A 23,003-nucleotide genomic window follows, 5' to 3' on the forward strand; every position below is an offset into this window, starting at 1 on the left:
ACATTCCAGGCAAAGTCCTTGTTTTGTAGAGTGTTTAGAGACAAGTGAGGTACCAGGTTGCTAAAGTGTACAATAAAGGACAAATTTGTGTGTATGAACCCACCCAGGCTAAGCCCTCTCTGGATTCCAATGACCGACCAAGGCCAGTCAAGGACTTCCCTGAATTCCCCTCACCCTTGGAAAATCACCCACTATGGGGCATCCAGGAATAGCCTTTAGAGAACTAATGAAGCATCCTTCTCTTGTCCACCTTCCATCCTCCTGGGAACCCAGTGGGAGAACTGTTCTGGGCTGAGCAGACAGCAGTAGTATTGAGGTTCCTGTCCCTAAGATGCTGTGTTCATCCAGTAAATGTTTATTTAGAGTGCCTTGCTGTGGAATGGCACTGGGATATGTAAGAAATGGCATTGGGAATGCCCCAGACACTGGGATACCGTAAGAAATATAGGCGGACATCTACTGTACAGGGGCTCTCGAATGGCAAACAAGAAAACAGAAGCTGTAAAGACTAACAGGAACACATCTGTAATTGAACAAACTGGGGTTCTGGCTTGTTACAGGAAGGAAGGCCATATTTATCTCAGGCAGAGGCTGTTGACAAGGCTTGAAATAAGATTTGGGTTTGTATACGGTGACTTGTGAAAGTATGCTTTTGTTCTGGTTTAGATGCTATCAGGAAGTGAGGACAATTCTATGATCAGATATCTTAATAAATATTTATATTAGATTCGCTAGAGAAACAACCAAGATAATGTATTTATTATAAGGCACTGGCTCATGAGATCATGAAGACTGACAAGTCCTACATCAGAAGGCTGAGTCAGGAAGCTGGAGAGCCACCAGGGTTGATGATGTAGTTCTGGTCCCAGTTGGAAGGCCAAGACCCCAGTCTGAAGTCTGGTGGACAAAAGCCAATACTGGATCCCAGTTCAGAAGCCATCAAGCAAGAATTCCGTCTCCCTTGTAGGAGGGATGTCTTGTTCCATTCAGGGTTTTAACTGATTGGATAAGAGCCACATATTAGAAGGATATACGCAGTCTACCAATTTAAATATTAATCTCATCCAGAAACACACAGACACACCCAGAATCATGTTTGACCAAATATTCAGGGACTCCATGACCCAGTCAAGTTGACATGTAAAATTAATGATAGCCAGGCCCGGTGGCACGTGCCTCTAATCCAAACGACAGGGAGGGAGGCTGAGGCAGGAAGATCACAAGTTCCAGGCCAGCCTCAACAATTTAGTAAGACCTTGTCTCAAAAATAAATAAATAAAATAAAAAGGGCTGGGGATGTCACTCAGTGGTAATGTGTCCCTAGACTCAAGTCCCAGTAACAAAAATAAATAAAAATAAAAACTGGTCACAATATGTAAAAGGAAAGGAAGGAATCAGGGCTGGCGCAGGTAAGAAGCTGCAGTTACTAGTATTAGCTGGAGTGGGAAGATGTGGGTCTCTTTCTGGTAGGAGCAATATTCTTGCTTTCGCGAGTTCAGACAGGACTGCGGAGCGCTCTAGGTCTCGCTCCATCACAGTCCCAGGAAGGCCTTGTGTGATGTGGGTGTTCGGTGGAGTTAATTGCGTTCCACAGAACCTCAGGCCTAGCTGTGAATGTCTGGCCGGCTCCCAGACTGGAGGGGCGGCTCTTCTCTTTCTGGTAAAACAGCCTCATGCCCTCGGCTGAGGAATTCCAAGGTGACAGAGGACATCCGGCTCCCAGTTTTCAGGAAGCTCAGTGACATGTTGCGCCGTCTTATATAAATGGAGATTGTCGCAAATGGGAGTTCGGGGACCCACGGACCTGGCAAGACAAAGCCCAGAGGCGAGGGGAGCGCGGCGGGAGCAGGAGCTGAGAGCCCTCTGCAGCACGGTGCCCGCTGGAACTGCAGAGGTCGGCCCGGACCACTAGAGCGTGAGGGGCCACCTCGCCTCCAGAGACGTGGGCGTCCGGCCGCGCAGATTTGTTCAGAAACAGGAAATGAAATCAAGCCGCTTGGATCAAAATAAGCCAGACCAGCCTCAGGCTCATGAATATTCAGCAGGCCACTTCCGTTCGGCGACTCCGCCCCTGCCCGCGGCCACGCCTCCCGCGCACGGAAACTGCGCATGCGTCTCCGGCTCTGTTGTCATAAGGGCGCGCCGCGGTCTTCGCTCGCCCGGGAAGTGGGAGAGTTGCTATGGCGAGTCCGGCCGCCTCGTCTGTGCGACCGCCGAGGCCCAAGAAAGAACCGCAGGCCCTCGTCATCCCCAAGAATGCGGCGGAAGAGCAGAAGCTTAAGCTGGAGCGACTCATGAAGAACCCGGTGAGAGGAAGCGCGGGCTCTGCGGCGCGTCCGAGGCCCACCCCTCTCCGCTCCGGCGCCTCTGGGGGTCCGCGCACCCCCATCCCCCGCCGCCAGACTCGAGGTCTCGGCACCCTAATTAATGCCAGAGCAGCCCTTGGGAACTGTCCCGGAAGAGATGGCGAGCTTCCATCTGTCCTTGTGTAGAAACCTGCCTGAAGGTGCTGCGGAGGGCTTCATGCTTTTCGGTTGACTTTCCGAGGACAGAAGCGTTAGACTGAGAAGTTGGAAGCTGTGAGTTAGCAAAAGGGCTTGTTTCTTCCAAAGAGTACTCACGGTTTGAGGGGGGCAGCCAGAACACCTCGCTCACGCGTCCAGGCCTCGCTTCCCCAGATCCTAAAAACAATCGATGAGATGGTCCATTTCCTAGACCTTTGACTAGAAAAGCTTGGTTCTCCTCCTTGAGTAGGGCTCAAGTTGGAGGTTACTGGCCATTAACGGTGACAGGTTTCTGAGTTCTGCCCTGGGAAGTGTAGCCCTTGCCTACGGCAGGCAAGGAGAAAAATCAGCTCTGGGTCTGAGTAGCAAAGCCAGCCCTCTTCGCTAGTCTTTGGTTATAAGAGATGGAAGTTTGTCAGCAGATTTATTCTTAACAGATGCTTTCCTGTTTAAATATTGCAGGACAAAGCAGTTCCAATCCCGGAAAAAATGAGTGAATGGGCACCTCGACCTCCCCCAGAATTTGTCCGAGATGTAATGGGTAATGTCCTTTATCTGTGTATAAATAAATTTAAAGATATATGTATATACACACACACACACACACACAACACACACACATGTGTATCTCCTGAAGTATTTGTTAAATAGATCTTTAAATAGAAAAAAAAAATGTTCAGTGGTCCAGAATTTTGTTCTTACAATGATGGGGTACAGTTGCTTATGGTTTGGCACTAGACAACTTTCTTCTGTGTTCTTTATTATTTTGTTGGATTATCTACTAACATTCTAATTGTAAATAGAAACAAGTAATACTTAGAGATATAAAGAATTTATACATATTTAATACATAGATTATGTAATATATACATTTAATACATAAAAATATAAGGAACTTAGAATCTCCTGTAATTCCATAATTCTGCTTGAAGTGTTTTGATAAAGCCTTCCAACCTCTTTATAGTCAACATCACTGATATAAGAAAAAAATGCTTTTATAAGAATACAGGTGTTCTGCACATATTATTTTTGTAATCTCCATCTTTTTACTTAAAATATCGTGGATACCTTTCCAACTTGCTAGAAATCTAGCAGCCAAATGTGAAATAATGGAGGACATGGGGTCATCATTCTCTTCTAGATTTTGGTCTTTAAATCACAGTCTTTCCTCCTCTTGATAATACATTAGAATGGAATGTTTAGTAATTTCATAGTCAACATTCACACAACAATTTAATGGTCCCTGTGACATGCCAAACCCTGCATTTGCTCTGGGGTATAAGTGGAAAAAGGCAGGCATGGTGCCTTCCATTACTTCCAGTTTTTACTTCAGTCCCTTTTAGTTAAGGGTGACCTGTGATGGTAACTGGATTTCATCTGGAACTCTGGGTCATTCTGGCTCTAGGTTCAAGTGCTGGGGCTGGCAGTGGAGAGTTCCACGTGTATAGGCATCTGCGCCGCAGAGAGTACCAGCGACAGGACTACATGGATGCCATGGCTGAGAAGGTGAGTGAGCCAGGAGCTGGAGCCCCGTAGTATGGGGTTATGTACTTTTATAGCCTTTAGGGGAAAAGGTTCAAAGAAGTGTACTCATGCAGCTGGTGGTACTTTGCATAGGGTCTGCCTTACACAGCATGGAAAGCAGAGTCCAGGCCACTCCTAGGTCAAACTCAGTGCAGCAAGATGGTCACCCTAAGAGAGGAGGGAGGCACAGAGTCTTCCATTTGTATAGAAGAGCACTGGAGAGTGGCCTCTCCCCTCCAGGCCATCTGACATGAAAAGGAATGGCAAGCAGGATCTTCCACGCTACTAGAGTGGTCAATTCTCTCTTGTTCTTTCTTAGCTGATGCCTGTGTGCAGTTAGCTATTTTGTGTGAATGGTGATGTGCTTTTTATTTGTCATCTTCATTGAAGTTTTGGGTTTTCTAGCTTTAAGGCTGGCGTTTCTTCATGACAGAGGTCAAATGATTTTTTTTTCTTTTTTTTTTAGACTTGAGAATTTTTTAAGAAATTATAATTTAAAAACCAGGTGTGGTGGTGCACACCTATATTCCTACTACTTGTTGGTCTGGAGTAAAAGGATCCCTGAACCCAGATGTTTCAGGCCAACCTAGGCAACTTAGTCATAATTTCAGGGATGTGGGGGAGAACCTTTAAACTAGAGCTGAAGATGTAACTCAGTGGTAGAGTGCTTGCCCGACGTGCACAAGGCTCTGAGTTCCATCCCTAGCACTATAAAAAAAAGTGCAAGATGGGCTGGGGTTGTAGCTTAGAGGTAGAGTGCTCACCTAGCATGCGTGAGCCACTGGGTTCGATCCTCAGCACCATAAAAATAAAATAAAGATATTGTATCCACCTACAACTAAAAAATATTTTTTAAAAAAGTACAAGGGAGAACCATTAAACATTTTGGTGTTCCCACCCCCACCCCCCAAAGAACCCAGAGAATTGCACATGTGAGACAAGTGCTCTACTGCATCTCCAGTCCCCACTCGACATTTGTAATTTCTCAAAAGTAAGGAAGCCATTCTTTTAGTCAAGAAAAGATTGGCAGCACATTTTTTTGTGTGCAATTGCTAGGAACAGAGAGGAGCCACAGCAGAAAAGGAAGTAGTGAACCACATTCTTTGAAAAATTGAGACAAACTGGACCCACATTTTATCTTTTTTAAAACGACATGAAAATTGTCTAAATGCACAAATGTTCATATTGCTAGCACATACACATACCAAAGGGTATCAACAACAGCAGCAAACAACTCCTTAGGGCCTGCTGTGTTCTGGTGATGATGTTCTCAATGCTAGTGGGAAGTTTTGGCTGTCTTGTCACACCTGTCCCAGCTCACTGCAGTAGATTTGCCATTGTCAGAAATAATGCTCTGGGGGCTGGGATTGTGGCTCAATTTGTAGAGCACTCGCCTAGCATGCCTGAGGTCCTGGGTTCAATTCTCTTTTATTTTAAAAATAAAATAAAAATATTGAGTCCACCTAAAATTAAAAATTAATATTAAAAAAAAGGAATTATGGGAGGCATTTTTATTTTTAAATTATTCTAGGAGGGAGGAAGTAGAACAGGTTGTTGTCCCAGGCACCAAAAATTAGTCTGAAGTTTTTATATAAAGATCCAGAGAAAATACAGGAAAATGTTGCACAAACTTGACATCCATACAGATGCAAAGGTTTTTATTTCAGGCATCAAAACATAAGCTCTAAAGTTTAAAAACATAAAAGAGGCAGGAGAATATGCAACCTTTTTCAGTGACAGATAGGACAACACCCCAACAGAGCTGGTCTCAGGCGTGTCAGCCACCAGCGCTCCATGAAGTTCACTCACTAGTAAATTCAAGGGATTTTGGATTTCACTCTTTCTCTTTCCAGTTGTCCTCTCCTTGAGGCTCATTTCCTTCTTGAGGGGGCATCTTCGCTCTCAGCTTCTGTTGCTTGGTTTCAGTGACCTCCTGTGCAGATCCACAGAAGATAGCAGCAGCAACAAAGGCACCTCTTCCTCCTGTGCTGGCTCCTCCTTTGCCTCATCAACCTTTAGGGAATGACTAGAAGAAATGAAAGACGGCACTTTGTATTCTTCGCAGGTGCTTTTCTGTGACTGATTTCGTTATTCTTCCAAACAGAGCTGGCAGAAAGGACTTAATAGTTTCTCTCCTTTTGTAGATGAACAAATTGAAACTTGGAAAGAAAACTGGGAAGAAGAATTCAGTAGTGGATATTATACTGTGTGTGTGTGTGTGTGTGTGTGTGTGTGTGTGTGTGTGTGTGTGAGAGAGAGAGAGAGATACTGCTAGGATGAGTCATTTAGTAACTGTTGCTAAGGTTAGGACTTAAAAATTCCTTCTAGCCATTGTTGTGCTGCACTCTGGTCAGTGGGCAAGGTGCTGGCCGAGAGACAGTCCTTACTGCTGCTGTCCTCAAGAAGTCCTCCACACGCCTTCTCCAGTTTTCTCTTTCGTATTTTGTTGTGCATGAGTCTGCCCAGTCCAGAGTATAACTAAATAATGTGGGGTTTTTGTAGCAAAAATTGGATGCAGAGTTTCAGAAGAGATTGGAAAAGAATAAAATTGCTGCAGAGGAGCAGACTGCAAAGCGTCGGAAAAAGCGGTAAGCACATCAGGTCATCATGTCATTTGAGGGCGGGGCGGGGGGTGTCATAAAGTGGCTGGCTGATGAACGGGCAAGTCTTATACTCAAAGGTTCACCTGTGTGGCCAGCCATGGTGGTGTGCGCCTATAGTGCCAGCTGCTGGGCAGCTAGCGCCCACTATGGATTGTAGCCTTTCTCTGTGTGTTGATTCCCAGGGCTGGGCTGCCCAGAGGCAGTAAAGTGTAGTGTGTGCTTCTGGCTCACAGGCCACTAAAGAAATGGAGGAGGATCACTTGAGCCCAGTACTTGAAGGCCAGCCTGGGCAGCATAGCCAGATCCCTCAAAGAAATTTAAAAATTTATTCTCTGTGACCTACAGAGTGGTGGGTGTGAATGCCCTAAGGCAGAGCCTCCAGGTAGAGGATTGCCTTTTTTTCCTACCTACCCCCCTGCTTAGTACAGATTCCCCAGATATTAGAGATCCGGACTTTTGTGAGCACACATATTACTTTGTCTCCTTCAATTCTGCCCTTTAACACTGAATTTATGAAAATGCTGTAACCAAACTTCCTCTTCAGCTTGTTCCTTAAATGAAAGTCTGACCTCTTCAAATGACTACATGGTGGTACAAGCTGTGTATGTGCTTGCAGGGTTCTAAATAAACGGTCCTTCAATTTGTAGGGAGCTGAGCAGGATTTTAAAAACAGTTCATACAACTTCACATGAAAATGTATCTCCAGTATTTCTTTTTTTCTTTTTCCTTTTTTTTTTTAATATTGTTTAGTTGTCAATAGACCTTTATTTTTTTAAATTTATAAATGGTGCTGAAAATCAAATCCAGTGCCTCACACATGCTAGGTAAGCGCTCTACCACTGAGCCACAAACCCAGCTCCTTTCTCCAGTATTTCTGAGATTGCTTTAGTCACCTCAGGACTCCTTAGGATTTGATCCTGACTCATGATGAAAATAGTTTAATGTTGGAATGGCAGAACCATAAGAGATTATTCCTTTTCTTTTCTTTTTTTTTTTAAGACCTTTATTTTAGGGCTGGGGATGTGGCTCAAGCGGTAGCGCGCTCGCCTGGCATGCATGCGGCCCGGGTTCGATCCTCAGCACCACATACCAACAAAGATGTTGTGTCCGCCGAAAACTAAAATAAATAAATTCTCTCTCTCTCTCTCTCTCTCTCTCTCTCTCTCTCTCTCTCTCTCTCTCTCTCTCTCTCTCTCTCTCCCCCCTCCCCCTCTCCCTCTCCCCCCTCCCCCTCTCCCTCTCCCTCTCTCCCTCTCTCCTCTCTCTTTAAAAAAAAAAAAAAAAAAGACCTTTATTTTATTTATTTTTATGTGGTGCTGAGGATCAGACCCAGTGCTTCATACATGCTAGGCGAGTGTTCTACCACTGAGCCACAAGCCTAACCCCTATTCCTTTTCTTTCTTTATTTATTTGTTAGTACCTGGAATTGAACCTAGGGTCACTTAACCACTGAGCCTCATCCCCGGCCCTTTTTATTTTTTATTTTGAGAAGGGTCTCACTAAGTTGCTTAGGGCCTCACTAACTTGCTGAGATTAGCCTCGAACTTGTGATTCTCAGCTTCCTGGGTCACTGGGATTATTGGTCTGTGCCATTGCGCCTAGCTGAGTTTTTCCTTTATTTTGTTATTAAAGTATTTGTGTTGTAGTTTTTGTTTTGTTTTGTGTTTGAGATGGAGTCTGACTGGGACTACAGGGTCATGCCACTGTGCCCAAATGTTAACTTTTTTGTTTTTCTCATTTTTAAATTTTTTTGGTACTGGGACTTGAATTCACTTAACCACTGAACCACATCCCCAGCCCTTTTTATGTTTTATTTTGAGACAGGGTCTTGCTGAATTGGTTGCCTTACAAAGTTGCTGAGACTGGCCTTGAACTCTGATCCTCCTGCCTCAGCCTCCCAAGTCTTTGTGATTTCAAGCATGTGACACTGCACCCAGCTTCCAACAAAAAGGTTTTTAAAGAGCTATAAAAGGAGGCTGGGGCTGGGGCTCAGTGCAAGAGCACTTGCCTGGCATGTGTGAGGCACTCAGTTTGATTCTCAGCACCACATATAAATAAAGGAATAAAATAAAGATTCATCAATATTTTTAAAAATGGGGGGCTATGAATAAGTGTTTATTTTGTAAAATATACAGCAAGATAGTTAAGGAATCAGCATGTGTGTTTTTTGTTTGTAGCCAGAAGTTAAAAGAGAAGAAACTGTTGGCAAAGAAGATGAAACTTGAGCAAAAGAAACAAAAAGAGGGTGAGTGGTGTCCACTTCTCCTTGGTTGTAGCCTTTCTCTTGGTGTTGATCCCAGGCCTGAGCTGCCCAGAAGCAGAAAAGCATAGGGTGTGGGGCTGGTTGGCTGGCCACTGAGGAAGTGGCAGCTTATTTGGGTTAGGATTCATTTATTTATAAGTATCAGAAAACAAACTGGCTTAGGAAGAAAAGAAAGACCCTGGCTCTTGTTCAGTCCAGGGCAGACCTCCCTTCAGGTAGGACTGGGGCAAGAACTCAGTGGCATTACTGTTGTTTCCTCTTGGTCCTGACCTCCTGGCCTCCTACAAGCTTGTGCCTTGTGATTGTGAAGTGCCTGCAACTGCTCTCTAGGGTACATCCTGCCTCTTTATTGTCCAAGAAGAAAGGTTGAGGGACCATCCCAGTGTTCCTAGCAGAAATCTTGTGTTTCTTTGTCTCCAATTAAGTCATACTTCCAGTCAGTTAAGAATGCTTAACAGTGCTTTAACAAAGAGTAGTTTGTTTCTCTTACATGATAAGAAATCTGGTGGTAGATGTCGGTCTGGTGGGTTCAACACTCTTGCAATTCTCTTGGCCTTTGTCCTCAGTGTGTGAGATGGCTGCGTGGCTCCTGCCCATTATACCTCTGTTCAAAGCAGAAGGATAGAGAGATGGTACTTGTCTGTCTTTTTTTTTTTTTAACTAGAAAGCAAAAAGTCCCCCAGAAGGGCCTAGAGAAGTAGCTCTGTGGTAGAGTGCTTTTTCTGGCATGTACAGAAACTCTGCATTCAATCTGGTACTACAAAAAAAAAAAGTCCTCAGAAGTGTCCTGCAGAAGTCACCTTATTTATTTATTAGGTCACTTTGCCATTCCTAGCTGCCCTCATGTAAGGTGAATAGAAAATAGAATTGTCATAAATCCTTTAAACTATTCATGATCATCACTGGGAGCTGATTACTTTGCCCCCCCCCCCCAGATGTTCTCTTAATAAGGAGGAGTGGGGTGGGTGCTGGGGCAGCGTCCACCATGCTTCAGTCCTGCTTGCTTCTGAACCCATCACAAAGGCCTGGGAGCCATAGGCTAAGTGAAGGAGAGATGGACCTCAGGTAGAAAGGGCCAGGGATGCTAAGGGACAAAAATGACCCCAGTTTGCCTTGTTTCTACATTGGTGTCTGTGCTGTGAGTGACTGGGTTCCTGCATAAACCACTGAGGGTGTTAGCTTGGGGGGTACAGTTGGGCTTCCTTTACAGGTGAAATACGATTGACCCCTTTTAGGACTTGCTTCCTCATGAGTTGTACTGTGTGACACGTTATGATATTTTTAAACTGTGTGACTGCTCTGCCCTCCCACAATTCCTCAAATTAACCAGCAGGTATTTTCTTAGCCCTCCAAGGAGAAGGAGTGGGCATAACAGCGGGTCTTAGTGTTCTGTTGGTGGGTTGTAGCTTGACCCTGTGTTAGGAAATAGCTCTCCTTCATGCAGGATAATTTGCCCCGCCCTCTGGGATGTGCTGTTTTTGCTGCTTATTGTCATTCTTGAGTTTCATATTTAGTGACTTCCTGAACTAATTCTGTAAAGCCTGTGTTCTTTGTTGTGTGTGATCACTGAAGTGTCTGCTTGGTTAACTCAGTGGTCAGCCGGAGAGTAAATATTTCTTTAAATGCCTTGAACCAGTATGTCTCCCAGCCTTTGCTGAGGGCTGTGTGTGTTGGAGCATGGCTTCGGCGCCCTGGCAGGGCTTTGCAGATTACCTTTGCCTCCATTTCCTGCTTGCACATAGCCCCAAGAACAGCAGAGTGAGAAATTAGGGCCTTTGTATGTCTTTCTTGGGCCTGTGCACAGCCTTGTGCATTTGTGTGGCCCTCAAGTGTCCCAGCTTCTCCTCTTAAGCTTTTTGGTCATTTCGTCTTTGCTTCAGCTGTTATCTCTGCCTCAGGGAGTCGCAGTGGTAAGTGGCTGCCACTGATTGCTTCTGACAAACACCCAGAGGAAGAAGCTCTTCACACTGAGTGAACTCTCGAGTCAGGACAGCTCAAAACAAGCCTTGCGAGAAGTTTTCTGGGAGCTGCTAGACAGGTCAAATAGGGACAGTGCTCAGGTTGGAACTTTGAGATACGTTCAACCTGGTTGGTTTATTTGTTGATTAATTGATAAATACTGGAAATTGAACCCAGGGCTACTCTACCACTGGGCCATATCCTCAGCCCTTTTTACTTTTATTTTTACTTTGAGACAGGGTCTGAGTTTCCCAGGCTAGCCCCAAACATAATCCTCCTGCCTCAGCCTCCTGAGTATCTTGGGTTACAGGTGTACACTACCCACCAAGCAAAAGGTTAATTTTTTAAAAATAATCTTTGCCAGTATTCTTGTTGCTTTTCTGGAAGAGCTGATTTTGGGAGGTGATTAGTGTGCCATTCTAGAAGTGCTCTCATCTTCTTGAATCTTAACCCACCTATGCCATTACTTTTCAAGTGTCATTCTATGTGCATGGTCGGGGGGTGTGTTAAGGATGGAAAGGCTGGAAGTCAGGCCTTGCTTGGCAAGTGCTCTGTGTCAGCAGCACCCCTGGCCCTGTTGTGTTTTTAATTCTATCCCTTTTTATAGCTGTTATGACTCTAGGGGATGTTAAGCACATACTACTGTCACGTTCTGCTTAGATCTGCTTAGAGCTTTCCATCACTTATGTTCTTTTACCCTTAGTTACATCTGCTAACATTGAAAATGTGATCAGATGATGTTACTTTTTTCAATATTTTTATTAGTTGTTGATGGACCTTTATGTATTTATTTACTTTTGGTCCTGAGAACTGAATCCAGTGCCTCACACAATCTAGGCAAGCACTCTACCTCTGAGCTCCAGCCCCAGCCCAGATGATGTTTTACTTTCAAACATATTTTAAAGACTTCAAAAGGTACTAACCAATGCATACTGTGTGCTCTTCTTCCCTGGTCCCTGATGCTCCAGGTGTCCCTCTGGTCTGTCTCCTGTGAAGGTCTTCCTTCAGTTGTTCATTAGAGCAGGTCGCTGGCTGTGTTTCCGTGGCCTTTCTTCCTGTGTTTTAAGCAGATGCGTTAGAGAATCTGATAATTCCATCTGCCGTTTGTTAGTTGCCTTTTCCCTACAAATTGAGATTCTGCTGATTCTTCATAAGCTGAGTATTTTTCTCTGTATCTTGGATGTTTTGAATAGTGTGCAGTAAGGCTTCTGAGTCTCACTGATATTTGTCCAGCAGGCAGTCAACCTCGTGTGTCCAGAACTCGGGTTCTTTCCCGCCCTCTGTGGGTTGTGGTTCCTCTGACAGATCAGCTTTTGGAGTTTGCTGTGTTCTCCAGATGTGCCTTGCGTGTGCCATCCAGTGGCCACTTTGGGTTTGATTCTTTGAGTCCAATTCTTAGAGCAATTGACCTGACGATCAGGAGGGAGATAGAGAGGAAAAGCAACAGGCAACTAACTCCCTTAAAACCTGGCTCCTCTGGTTAGAAAGAAATGCTCTCCTCTGTCAGAGCTCCAATGCTCGTACACCCCTTCTCCACTGCTGCTGCCCGGGCCTACAGGATTGCCTGGTTGCCTGGGAACTAGGATCTGAAGAGAAGGGGAATGGTGCGCCCACCCCTAGGCCAGGAGTCCCTTGCTTACCTCAGCCAGACTGGCAGGATTCTTTGGAGCTTTGTCTGCGCCCGTCTCTAATTTTGGGTTCTGGGTCACCCTGAGTCCAGGCTTGAGGGATACTGGATAGAGAAAAGCAACAGCAGGAGATTCACAGCTTGCAGTGGCACTTTGTGTGTTGCTCTTCTTCCCCAGTTTGCTTATTTTTCAGAGTCTGTATTTTGTCCAGCTGCCATAGCCACACCCAGAGGGAGAGATGGAACTGAATGTGTTCCCTCCATCCCACCTAGAGCCTCTGATTGACTCATTTTTTTTTCCCCTGGGGATTGAACTCATGGGCACTTGACCACTGAGCCACATCCCCAGCCCTATTTTGTATTTTACTGAGAGACAGGGTCTCACTGAGTTGTTTGGGACCTCACTAAATTGCTGAGGCTGGCTTGAACTCTCGATCCTCCTGTCTCAGCCTCCTGGGCTGTTGGGATTATAGGCATGCACCACCACTCCCAGCTACATTGCCCATTTTTAAATTGGGCTTCTTGTTATTATTGCGTTAGTATCTATTTTCTGGATATTAATCCTTATCACATACATATATTTGCAAATATTGTCTCCCATTCTGTGGCTTTCCCTTTAACTCTGTTAATACTGACTTGTGATGCATAAAATTTGTGAGTGTTCATGAAGTCCAGTTTGTCTTATTTCTTGTTTTGTTGCCTGTGCCTTTGGCATCATTTCCAGGAAAGAACATGGTTTCTTACAGCCCCTTTCCTGATGCTTTTAGACATCAGGTGCATGCAGCTGTGTGATTTTCAGTCACTGCTCTTTAATTTGGTCCAAGACTGTGAAGAATGTTCAAGACCATACAGCTTTTGGGTAGACTTCCTCTAGAGCCCACAACAGCTATGGGTCTCCTCTACCCAGAACTTCAGGGCTTTCTCAGACAGAGATGTTTGTGCCAGGCATGGTAACACACACCTTCGGAGGCTGAAACAAGAGGATCAACACAAGTTGAGGCTAGCCTGGGCAACTTAGTGAGACCCTGTCTCAAAATAAAAAGAAGATGGGGGTGTGGCTCAGTGGTAGAGGACCTCTGAGTTCAATCCCCAGTGCCCCACCCCCTGAAAAAAGAGAGGTCTATGCACATGTCCCATCCTGGAGTCACATGATGGGCTACCTGTTCTCAAGCTGAGGCAGGCTAACCTCTTTTTATCACTGGGGCATGAAATCATTTTGGAGGTTGCAACAACCTTTTATAAATTATGGATGAATAGACTGGAAAATATTACTCTGAGTAAATGTTGTTTTCTGAAATTCTTCCCATTTCTGTGTGGGCTCTGGGCTTCAGTCAAACAAAGGCAAAAGTCATTCGTAGGGAGCATGGCCCCACTTTTATACTTAATTGGGACCATACATAGCACTTTACAAAGCAGGAAGTTTAGTACAACATGGCTGTATGTGTGCTGTATCAAATGAGCAGAGTGTTGTAGGAGTAACTACCACAGAATGGTTTGTAAGCCCTTTACATCGCCTTTTTTATTTCATTCTGTATTTTGTCCAGTTGAAATGAATAGAAATTCAGGGGGTAATTCCCAGTGGTGCCACAAGATGGTACTGAGGCGCCACTGGGTTCTCGATGGATTTGGAGGGGGCTCCACTACTCACGCTCTTTTGGCTCCTCTGAAAAGCAGTGATGGTCAGTGACGAGGAGTTCTCTTCTATTGTTGGAGAGAAGCTCTCCCTGCTTGTTTTCTGTGCCCATCCAGTAATTCAGCGAATACACCTGCTGTGTGAGACTCACGTCTAAATGACACCACTGGGTGACATTAAGCCGGTTTAGATTATTCTGAAGCCTTGAACTCCCAAAGTGGACCATTGTAATACCAGCGTTCCTTATCCTAACGAAGGCCTGTCTGCCAGGGAAATCCAGGGTAGCCTTAAGGGGAATTGAGTAGGCACACTCGGGGCATTTCTCAGCATCGGCACTGTGGGTATCTGGGGCAGAATTACTCTTCTTTGGGAGGGGCTCTGTTCTGTTCATGACAGGATGGTGTTTTTGTTTTTTTAAATTTTTTAAGTTGTAGATGGACACAATATCTTTAATTTATTTATTTATTTTTACATGGTGCTAAGGATCGAACCCAGTGCCTCCCACATTCTAGGCAGGTGCTCTACCACTGAGCTGCAACCCCAGCCCTGGTTTGGTTTTTGAGACAGAGGTCTCTGTGTTGCCCAGGCTGGGCTCCGGCTCCTGAGCTCAAGCAGTCCTCCTGCCCCAGCCTCCCAGGTTGCTGGGACTGCTGGCCGGCACACCACACCTGGCCTCAGTCTGCTTTAGTCTCTCTCGGAGTACATGTTTATATGTAATTGCAACATTTTTTCATTTGCTTATTTTATTTAATACTGTATTCCTTCATAATTTTTTCAGTGACTGGTGATATCCGGTAGTTGACGTGCTGTAGCAACCCTTCTCTTTTTATTAGACATTAGATTGATTCATTTTTGTTTTCTGTAGAAGACACTTAAAGTCAAGAGCATGTGCCTGTCTCCTTGCTTCTTTTGGGAGGCATAAATTAACATAAATTCCCAACAGTAGTGATTACTAGCTCAAAGCATAAAAAGAACTCGTGGCTCTTGAAATCTGTTGCCAGCTACTTTCCAAAGGAGAGTTTTTATGGCCATGAACCATGTGCAGCAGTGAGTACTTTTGCCCTGTCCTTGCTGGGACTGGCTTTTAGAAACTCTTCTTCTTCTTTGTGGACAAGAGCCATATATATGAGAGGAAATCAAATTCTCATTGAGGATTTGTTAAAATTATTTTTAAAATATAGGTAGAGGGTTAAGGGTATAGCTCAGTGGTGGAGTGCTTGCCTAGCAGGCCCCAGGTCCTAGGTTTGATTGCCAGTACTGAAAAAATATGCAGTGTGCACATACGTTCGCACGTACTCATCTATACATAGAAGCCGTGCTGTCTCCATTCTCCGCACCGCCCCCACCTCTGTACAGCTCCAAAGGTCTCCTATAAAACAGGTTGGACTGTCAACTTGTTCTGCTTATGAAACGTTTATTGAACATTTGTTACATATTTGTGGTTCTAAGTACTTTGCACATGTTAACTGGCTTGGTCCTCACAGCCTTGTGAGGTGTTCAGTGGTTACCTGAATTTTGCAGTCACCTAGTGATAATGGTGGCACCTGCAGAGCTACAGTGGGGATGGGCATTGGGCTAGGATTTGATCCCAGGTGTCCGTACTTTCCCATGAGGTAACCCAGCTTGAAACTCAGCATCCCCGTCACGGTCAGGCCCCTTCTTGTCTCTCCACTACTTTGCCTTCTGCAGGCCTCTGCCCTGCTGAGCCTACTCCTCTCCCTCAGCCTTGCTGCATGTGGCTACTGGGCATGATCCTTTTCACACTCTCTGACTTCCGTGTGTCTGACTTCCATGTGTCTGGAGAAGTGCTCATCCTTCTTCGCCTTTCTGTGTACCCCTCCCTCAGGGATGCCGTGGGGCTCTGATATCCACCTTGCCCACCTCCATGGGGTTGGCACACACTGGGTTACAGACCCACTGAGCACACGGCTTGCTTATCCACTAGCCACCATCGCTCATCTCAGGTCCTGCTCTTTTTTTTTTTTTTTTTTTTTGTTGCAGATGGACACAGTCACTTCATTTATTTTTATATGGTGCTGAGGATCAAACCCAGTGCTAAGCAAGCGCTCTCTCGGGTCCTGCTTTTTCTTAAGTAATTTTTTTCTTTCAGAATCGCTTTGATAATGTAGGACAATGGCAAGGATAACATGGGGTTCTCACACGCCCAGTTTCCCCCACTGTTTTAACGACTCATTAACGGGGTATGCTTGTCAGCATCTGAACCAGTGTGATGATTGTAGTAGCCATAGCCAAGGCCCTACTCTGATTTCCTTCGTTTTTAACCTGAAGCCCTCTTCCTGTTCCAGAATCCAGCCTGGACTCCACACCACGTCTAATCACCATATGTCCTTAGGCTCCGTTGGCTGTGATAGTTTCTCAGACTTCTTTTGGGTCAGGACTGTAAAATGTCTGTCAGTCAGGACTTGCCAGTGTTCTCCTCATGGCTGTGGAAACGCTGTGTAGTCGGGAGGAAGAACAGAGGTCAGGTGCCTTTGTAACAGGGAAAGTCGCCCTGTGCAGCCCACGCTGAGGGGGAGGCCCAGCTGTGCCCTCCTCTGTGATGGCAGGGTCTCTGCAGGCCGTTTCTGCACATGGTGGGGGGTCCTTTCTCCTCCTTTTACATCAGGGTGGTCTTGTGGGTGTTGATTTATACTTCAGGTTATGATCCAGCACTGCATTATTTATCTCATTCACAAATGGTTCCAGCTTTGGCCGTTGGGAGTGCTTTCACTTGGCCTCTGTCCCTTTACAGATCCCATTGCTGTGGGCTCTCCCCACTCCTCTCCAGCTCTCCCGTCCTTTCTTGCAGACACCTGTCAGGCATGTGGCCTGCCTCACTCAGAGTCAGCCACTTTCCTAGAAGTCCTGGCTCCTTTTGCTGCAGGAATGGTATGAGAAATTGAGATCTGGGGCAACTCTGGAGGCAGAGGCAAGAGGATCCCAAGTTCAAGGCCAACCTGGGCCACCTAGCAAGACCTTTTTCAAAATTAAATTTAAGGGGCTGGGGTGGTGGCTCAGTGGTAGAGTACTTACCTAGCATGTGTGAGGCATAGGGTTCCATTCTTGGCACCACATATAAATAAAAATAACATTCTTATCAACAACTAAAAAAGTCCTGTGGCTAGTTGTAGCTGGACACAATACTTTTTATTTATTTATTTGTATGTGGTGCTGAGGATGGAACCCAGGGCCTCGGATGTGCCAGGCGAGCGCTCTACCACTGAGCCACAACCCCAGCCCCGTAACATACATCTTTTAACAAATTAAGTTTAAGGGCTGGGGTTATGGCTCAGTGGTAGAGCGCTCGCCCCACATGTACAAGGCCCTGGGTTCAAATAAAATAAAAAAAGTTATTGTGTACAACTATAAAAAAAATAAAAATATTTTAAAAAATTAAATTTAAAAAGGGCTGGAGATGTAGCTCATTGGGCAAGTACTTGCCTAATGTAAACAAGGCTCTGGATCTGATCCCCAGCAGCTCCTTGGAGGAGGAGGAGGGTCTGGAAACAAGTTGTCTCTGTACTGTGCTTTCAACCAGCTCAGCCACACTGTGCTCCTGGCAGCCGTGACAGGGAAAGCACTGGAAGCTTAGGAACTACTCATGGGGCGTCCGCAGAGGCCTCTGGGCCCTTGTTTGGGAAGAGGCGGGAGCTGGTATGTTAGTTGTGGGCAGAGCCTTCTGCTGTAGTTTTGAAAATCCTTTTGCTGCCTGCAGTAGATCTTGAGCCCTCTGCAGGGATGTGAGACCAGCGTTGAATGTTTAAGGCGCATGGGGTCATTCCCCTTCTGTGGGTGATAGGCACTGGTAGTAACGAGCTATACCAAAGCTTGTTTTGTGGGGTGTCGGGTTTCCTTATGTGCTGCTGGACCTCTTGGTGAGGATGCCCCATCCCCTAAGGTCACTTATGCAATGACCCTTGCTTTGGTATGGGGCATTGGTGAGTATGGCTGGCTGTCCAGGATCAAAGAGTTCCTGAAGTCCCCTCTGTTCCCCTCCTTTTTTAAAAACACTCCTGACTCTCCAAGTGGCTCTGCACGTCTGTAATCTGAATGTCATGTGGTTACAGGACCCAGTCAGTCCCAGGAGCAGCAGTCCAGTAGCTCTGAGGAGGCATCTGGAACAGAGGAGGAGGAAGACGAACCCAGCTTCATCATGAGGCGATGAGGTGCTTGCACAGCAGCCATTGGGCGCCTGGTCATTCTGTGACAGGGGCCCCAAATCCTCATTGTGACCAGAAGAAAAGAGCCTGCTTGGCTCAGCTGCCCAGGACTCGCTGCGTAGGGAGCACGTGGGAGCTGCTTGCAGTCTTGTTGGCAGGACTCTGCCTGGGGGACAAGGGATCGTGTCCTGGAGGGCACTGCCTCGATCCTCCTTCCATGCTCCTGCTTTAGGGAAAGGCCTCATCGCTGACCGCTGGCTGCTGTTCTCTGGGATTTAAATGGCAGTGAGCTTGGGGCTGGTTTCTGTTAAGGGAATATTTATTTAGTAAAAAACAAACAAACAAAAAACAGAAAACCTCTAGGCGCTGTTCACATACACGGAACGTTGATCACAGAGCTGTGGAAAGGCTGTGAGGTGACACAGAGGCGGGGCCTGGAAGGCCAGCAGTCCTGTTTACTGGTCAGCTCCCTACCCCTGCACAGCCTACAGCCCTGCTCTGGTACCTGCGCAGTCACTGGTCCCTGATCCTGTTCTTCCTCTGAGGATGCAGAGCAAGCTGCACAAGAGCCACAGCTCAGCAGCTCCCAGAACCAGGGGAGGTGTGGGAGGGACTTCAGGGGCTGGGCCACAGGAACAGGCCCTGCTGGCTGGGGTGCTGTTGGGAACAGTGGAAACCAGAGGATTAGCAGTGGGAGAATCCAGGCCCTGTAAGGGGTCTGAGCCGGGCCAAAGCTGCATTTCTATCCTCATGTCACCAGGAATCTAAACAGAAAGGGGACTGAAGTATCCAGGCAGCTGGTTGGAACTTTACTCCAGATCACAGGAGCCAGAGACAGAGAGGAGGCCAGCCCTCCCGCTGTGTCCTCAGGTGGATACAGTTCAGGCCCTGTGTGCACACTGGCCCAGGGACAAGCAGTGCAGGGTGCTGTGCTGGAGCAGGGAGCTTGGGAGGTGATCAGAGTTAGCTCTGACCTCAGTGTCTGACCCAGTGCCTTTGACCTGGGTGCCTTGAGGCCAGTTAGGGCAACAGAGACAGTTTGTGTTGAGAGTCTGTGCTCCGTTTTTGGATCATTTCCAGCTCCTACACATGTATGTGCCTTTTATGGACTTGAGTAGCTGTAAGGAAAAAGTGGTTTGAGTGAAGGGAAACAGAAGGTTTTACTTCTTTCACACAGAGTTCCCTGGCCCCACTGAGAGCCATGGGACATCACTGATAACTTCTGTCCCAGGAGTTTCTCTTTCCCAAGAAGCAGAAATGAAGAGTCCGTCCTAATAAATTAACACATACCCTGGCTATGTATTTGGAAGCCTGCATTTCTCATGCTGGGGACTGGCCAGTTGGTTTTGTGGGGGGGGGGGGGTTGTTTTGTTGTTTGTATGTTTTGATTGAACAGAAGGGTACTTTACTATGGAGCTAGATCCCCAGACCTTTTTTTATTTTGAGAAAGGATCTTGCTAAATTGACCAGTTGGCCTCCTACCTCAGCGTCACAAGTCGCTGGGATTGTCCGGAGGAGCCTGCCTCCGTATTTCCCTGAGGAGCAGGGGTTCAGGGTTCACTCTGTAGTATTGTCGTATGTGTCTGTAGGCAGAGAGTGTGTGTGAGCAACCTGGAGTGACAGGGACAGTTTTCCTGAAGCAGGGAACTACACGTTGTCGCTCCTTGCCATAACACTGTGTGGATACAGGACCACAGGTGTCAGCCGCGGCCAGCCCTGACTGCCCTCAGATGGCCCCTTTATACCCCAGACCTCCACTGCTCCCCATCCCTCATGTTAACTGTCAGAGCAGGAAGAAAGGAGGCATTCGGGTCACCCTGACACTGCCCCCAGCTCACAGCGTCATCTGCCACAGCTCAGATGGTCTCACCTGTCTCCTGAATCTCCTCCCTGAGCCAGCACACAGCCCGGTCTCCATCTGTCCTCCCCACCTCAGTCCAGCTCCACGTTCTCTGTTTGCTTCCACCGCTTCCCGCATCCCACTCCATGGTCTCACTGATGAGACAGCCCTCACCAGGTAGCCCTTGGTGGCCTTTGTAGACTCACTCGGCATTCCTGGCGGGGCCTTGCTGGCTGGCTTCCTGCCTTTGCTTGCCTCTCAGCTCACCCTGCAGTGCTGGGGCGACCCAGTGTGCTCCTGTGTCCTGTCCAAGAGGTCTTGTCTGGCTTTAGACACCGTCCTTGCTGGAACCTTGTGAGGGTGTGAGCTTCCTCCCCTCAGAGCCCCGAACTCGGGTCCCACTGCCTGTCGAGGGCTCCTCTTCATGTCCAATGGGAGCCTCTAGCTGGTATGAGAAGAATGAGAATTTCAGCCTATTCCCCCACCCATTTCCCCATTGTGGTGAGCTGTGCCACCATCGATACCAGTACTTGAGCCCCTCATCTGAGGATCAGGGTCATCTTTGGTTCCTGTTTTCTTACCCCCCACCATCATCCATCAGAAGGTTCTGGACTTGCTCACTCTCTGGTCTCTCTCATTCCGCACACTCCACAAACACCAGCATCTTTTGGCCACTTCTGCTTATTCTCTACCCCCAATCCATCCTCCACATAGTAGCCAGTCTCTTTAAAAACTCACCAGATCTTCCCACCCCGCTGTGTTAGGGCCCCTGGCTTCCCTCACTGGGGATGAACAGGAGCTGCCAGGCTCTGCCGTAAGACTCTGCCTCCGCCTTCTCATCCCTGGCCATCTCCCCGGCTCTGGGCCAACCTTGAGTGCCCTGCACTTGCCCTGCTGTGTCCTCTTAGTGGGGCCTCAGCCACATCCCTTGGAGAGGCCTTTCTCACCACCGCCTGTTTCTCCAGCACAACACCTGTCATTATTTTCTGCCCTGCCACACCTTCAGCTCCAAAAGGACAAGGCCCTTTGCTCATTCTGGTTTTTGTTGCATTCCCTAGTGCCAGCACAGTGCTTGGGACATCACAGGTGCTCAGTAAATGACCTTTAAATGATTGAGCAGAGCCAGGCACTGGAAGCAGAGAAGTTCTTCAAACCCAACAAACTGCAGATACAGCAGGAAAACGTTTAGACACCAGTCAGTGGTTGGTTAAAAGGGATTGTCCCATGCATGCAGCACCTGGGAGGGACCTGCTTAGAAATCCAGATACCAGGGTGACGTCCCCCAGAGATCTGATTCATTACATTTCAGGCCCAAAATATACATTTTAAGTGTGAGATCCAGGAAGGCTGGCTTGGAGCACCTTAGCTACCATTACTGCTTTAAATTCACTTTTCTGTTTTTAACATTTATCTTTTGGAAAAAATGTGAAATTGAGTTAGAGAAGTGATGTTCTACTGACCTTTTGAAACTCAGTCCAGCTCCTAAGGCCACACAGAAGGCGGAGAAACTGCATATCTGGTAATCGTGGAAACAGGCGTGTTCCCCCTTCTCCCCTTTGGAAGTTAATTTCTGTTTACTCTTTGACATACTTGATGAAAGTGAGCTACGATTATCATATATTAGCATGTATTTCCATAAAGAGCAATCTTAGAAATTAACCTGGAACAAGTCCAAAGAAGCTGTTTCTTGTTCCAGGAAATGTAGCAAATGTTTACTGAATGCAAAGTGCTCAACCCAAATGATCCCAGGGTCATTGCTAGGCACTGGATATGGTGAAGGTGAGTTTCCCTTCAAGCAGTCCAACACTTTGATCAGGAACAGGACCTGAGCACAACAGTGCAGAGTGCTGTGCAGGCCTCTGACCCTGCTTTCAGGAGGCAACCTGTCATTTTGTGTTGCAGGGAATAACTGGAAGGGAACAGGTGGGAGCCACCAGTGGCCTTAACAGAGGCAAGTTCCAGCAGGAGAATTCAGGGAGAGGAGGAGGCCAGGATGATACCAGGTTGACCATGTCACCAAAGGGGGATGAAGGAATATCCCCTGGGGACATGTGGCCCAGGAGGTGGACAGGTGTGTGAGGGGAAAATGACAAAATGTAGCTGTGGGCATGGTGACGTCGAGGGTCCCTGGGATGTGCACTGCAGAGATGACTCCCAGGCTTAGGAGATCCGACCTAAGAGGATAGCTTGGAGTCTCGGGTTGCACCTGGTCCCTGGGCCAATAGAAAAGGGGGAGATGTTAAAGAGGGTGAGAAAGAGATGGGAGATGGCTGGAGGGATTGAGCAGTGGAGGAAAGGAATGGGTCTCAGCAAGGTCAGGGGAGAGCCATGGTGGGATATGAAGGGAATAAGAAAAATTAGAAAGTGTTTACTGAACACAAAGTGCTAAACCCAAATGATTCCAGGGTCATTACTAGGCACTTGGAGTGGGCTTTCTCCTCTTCGTGTCCAATGGAAGCTAAGTGAGTGTAATGGTTTGTCCTCCCAATTCATTCAGGAACTTAATCCCCACAAAGTTTTATGATAATAGTATTAAGAAGCTAAAAACAATCCAACTGAGTTTAAAGGTGGGCCTTTGGGAAAGAGATTAGATTTGAGGGCCCTGTGATTGAATCCCACTGACTTTGAGAGGGAGAAAGACCACACAGAGATACCCACATGCCCACTGTGATCTAATGCAGTCCCAGGGGTCTTCCCCAGAGCCTGGGCCACTGCATTTGGACCTCATACCTTCAGAACTGTGAGTCAAAATAAACCTCATCTTTATAAAGTAGCCTGCCTCTGGTATTTCATTATAGTAATGGAAAACTGACGTAAAACAGTGGAATGTTTGAAATTTTACAGAGGAGCTGCCATGGGTGATGGCAAGGGCTAGGCCATAAGAGTGAAT

The 23,003-nt window shown here is 46.8% G+C and overlaps 1 protein-coding gene and 1 long non-coding RNA gene across 2 annotated transcripts; one reads left to right on the top strand and one right to left on the bottom strand.

Annotated features, from left to right (window-relative positions):
* Nucleotides 1-732: 732 nt before the first annotated feature.
* On the bottom strand, nt 733-2,147 carry LOC110598464 (uncharacterized). Its single transcript, XR_002484305.3, has 2 exons — nt 1,805-2,147; nt 733-998 (listed from the first exon to the last, which is right to left on the bottom strand). It is a non-coding gene; the product is annotated as an uncharacterized LOC110598464 (long non-coding RNA).
* On the top strand, nt 2,110-22,886 carry Prkrip1 (PRKR interacting protein 1). The gene is made up of 6 exons (XM_005328499.5): nt 2,110-2,306; nt 2,967-3,045; nt 3,910-4,010; nt 6,531-6,616; nt 8,809-8,876; nt 18,181-22,886. The coding sequence occupies exons 1-6, from the start codon at nt 2,181-2,183 to the stop codon at nt 18,276-18,278; spliced, it is 558 nt and encodes a 185-aa protein (XP_005328556.1). The 5' UTR covers nt 2,110-2,180; the 3' UTR covers nt 18,279-22,886.
* The last annotated feature ends 117 nt before the right edge of the window (nt 22,887-23,003 follow it).

Source organism: Ictidomys tridecemlineatus, chromosome 10 (genome assembly GCF_052094955.1).
Source record: "Ictidomys tridecemlineatus isolate mIctTri1 chromosome 10, mIctTri1.hap1, whole genome shotgun sequence".
NCBI lineage: Eukaryota > Metazoa > Chordata > Mammalia > Rodentia > Sciuridae > Ictidomys > Ictidomys tridecemlineatus.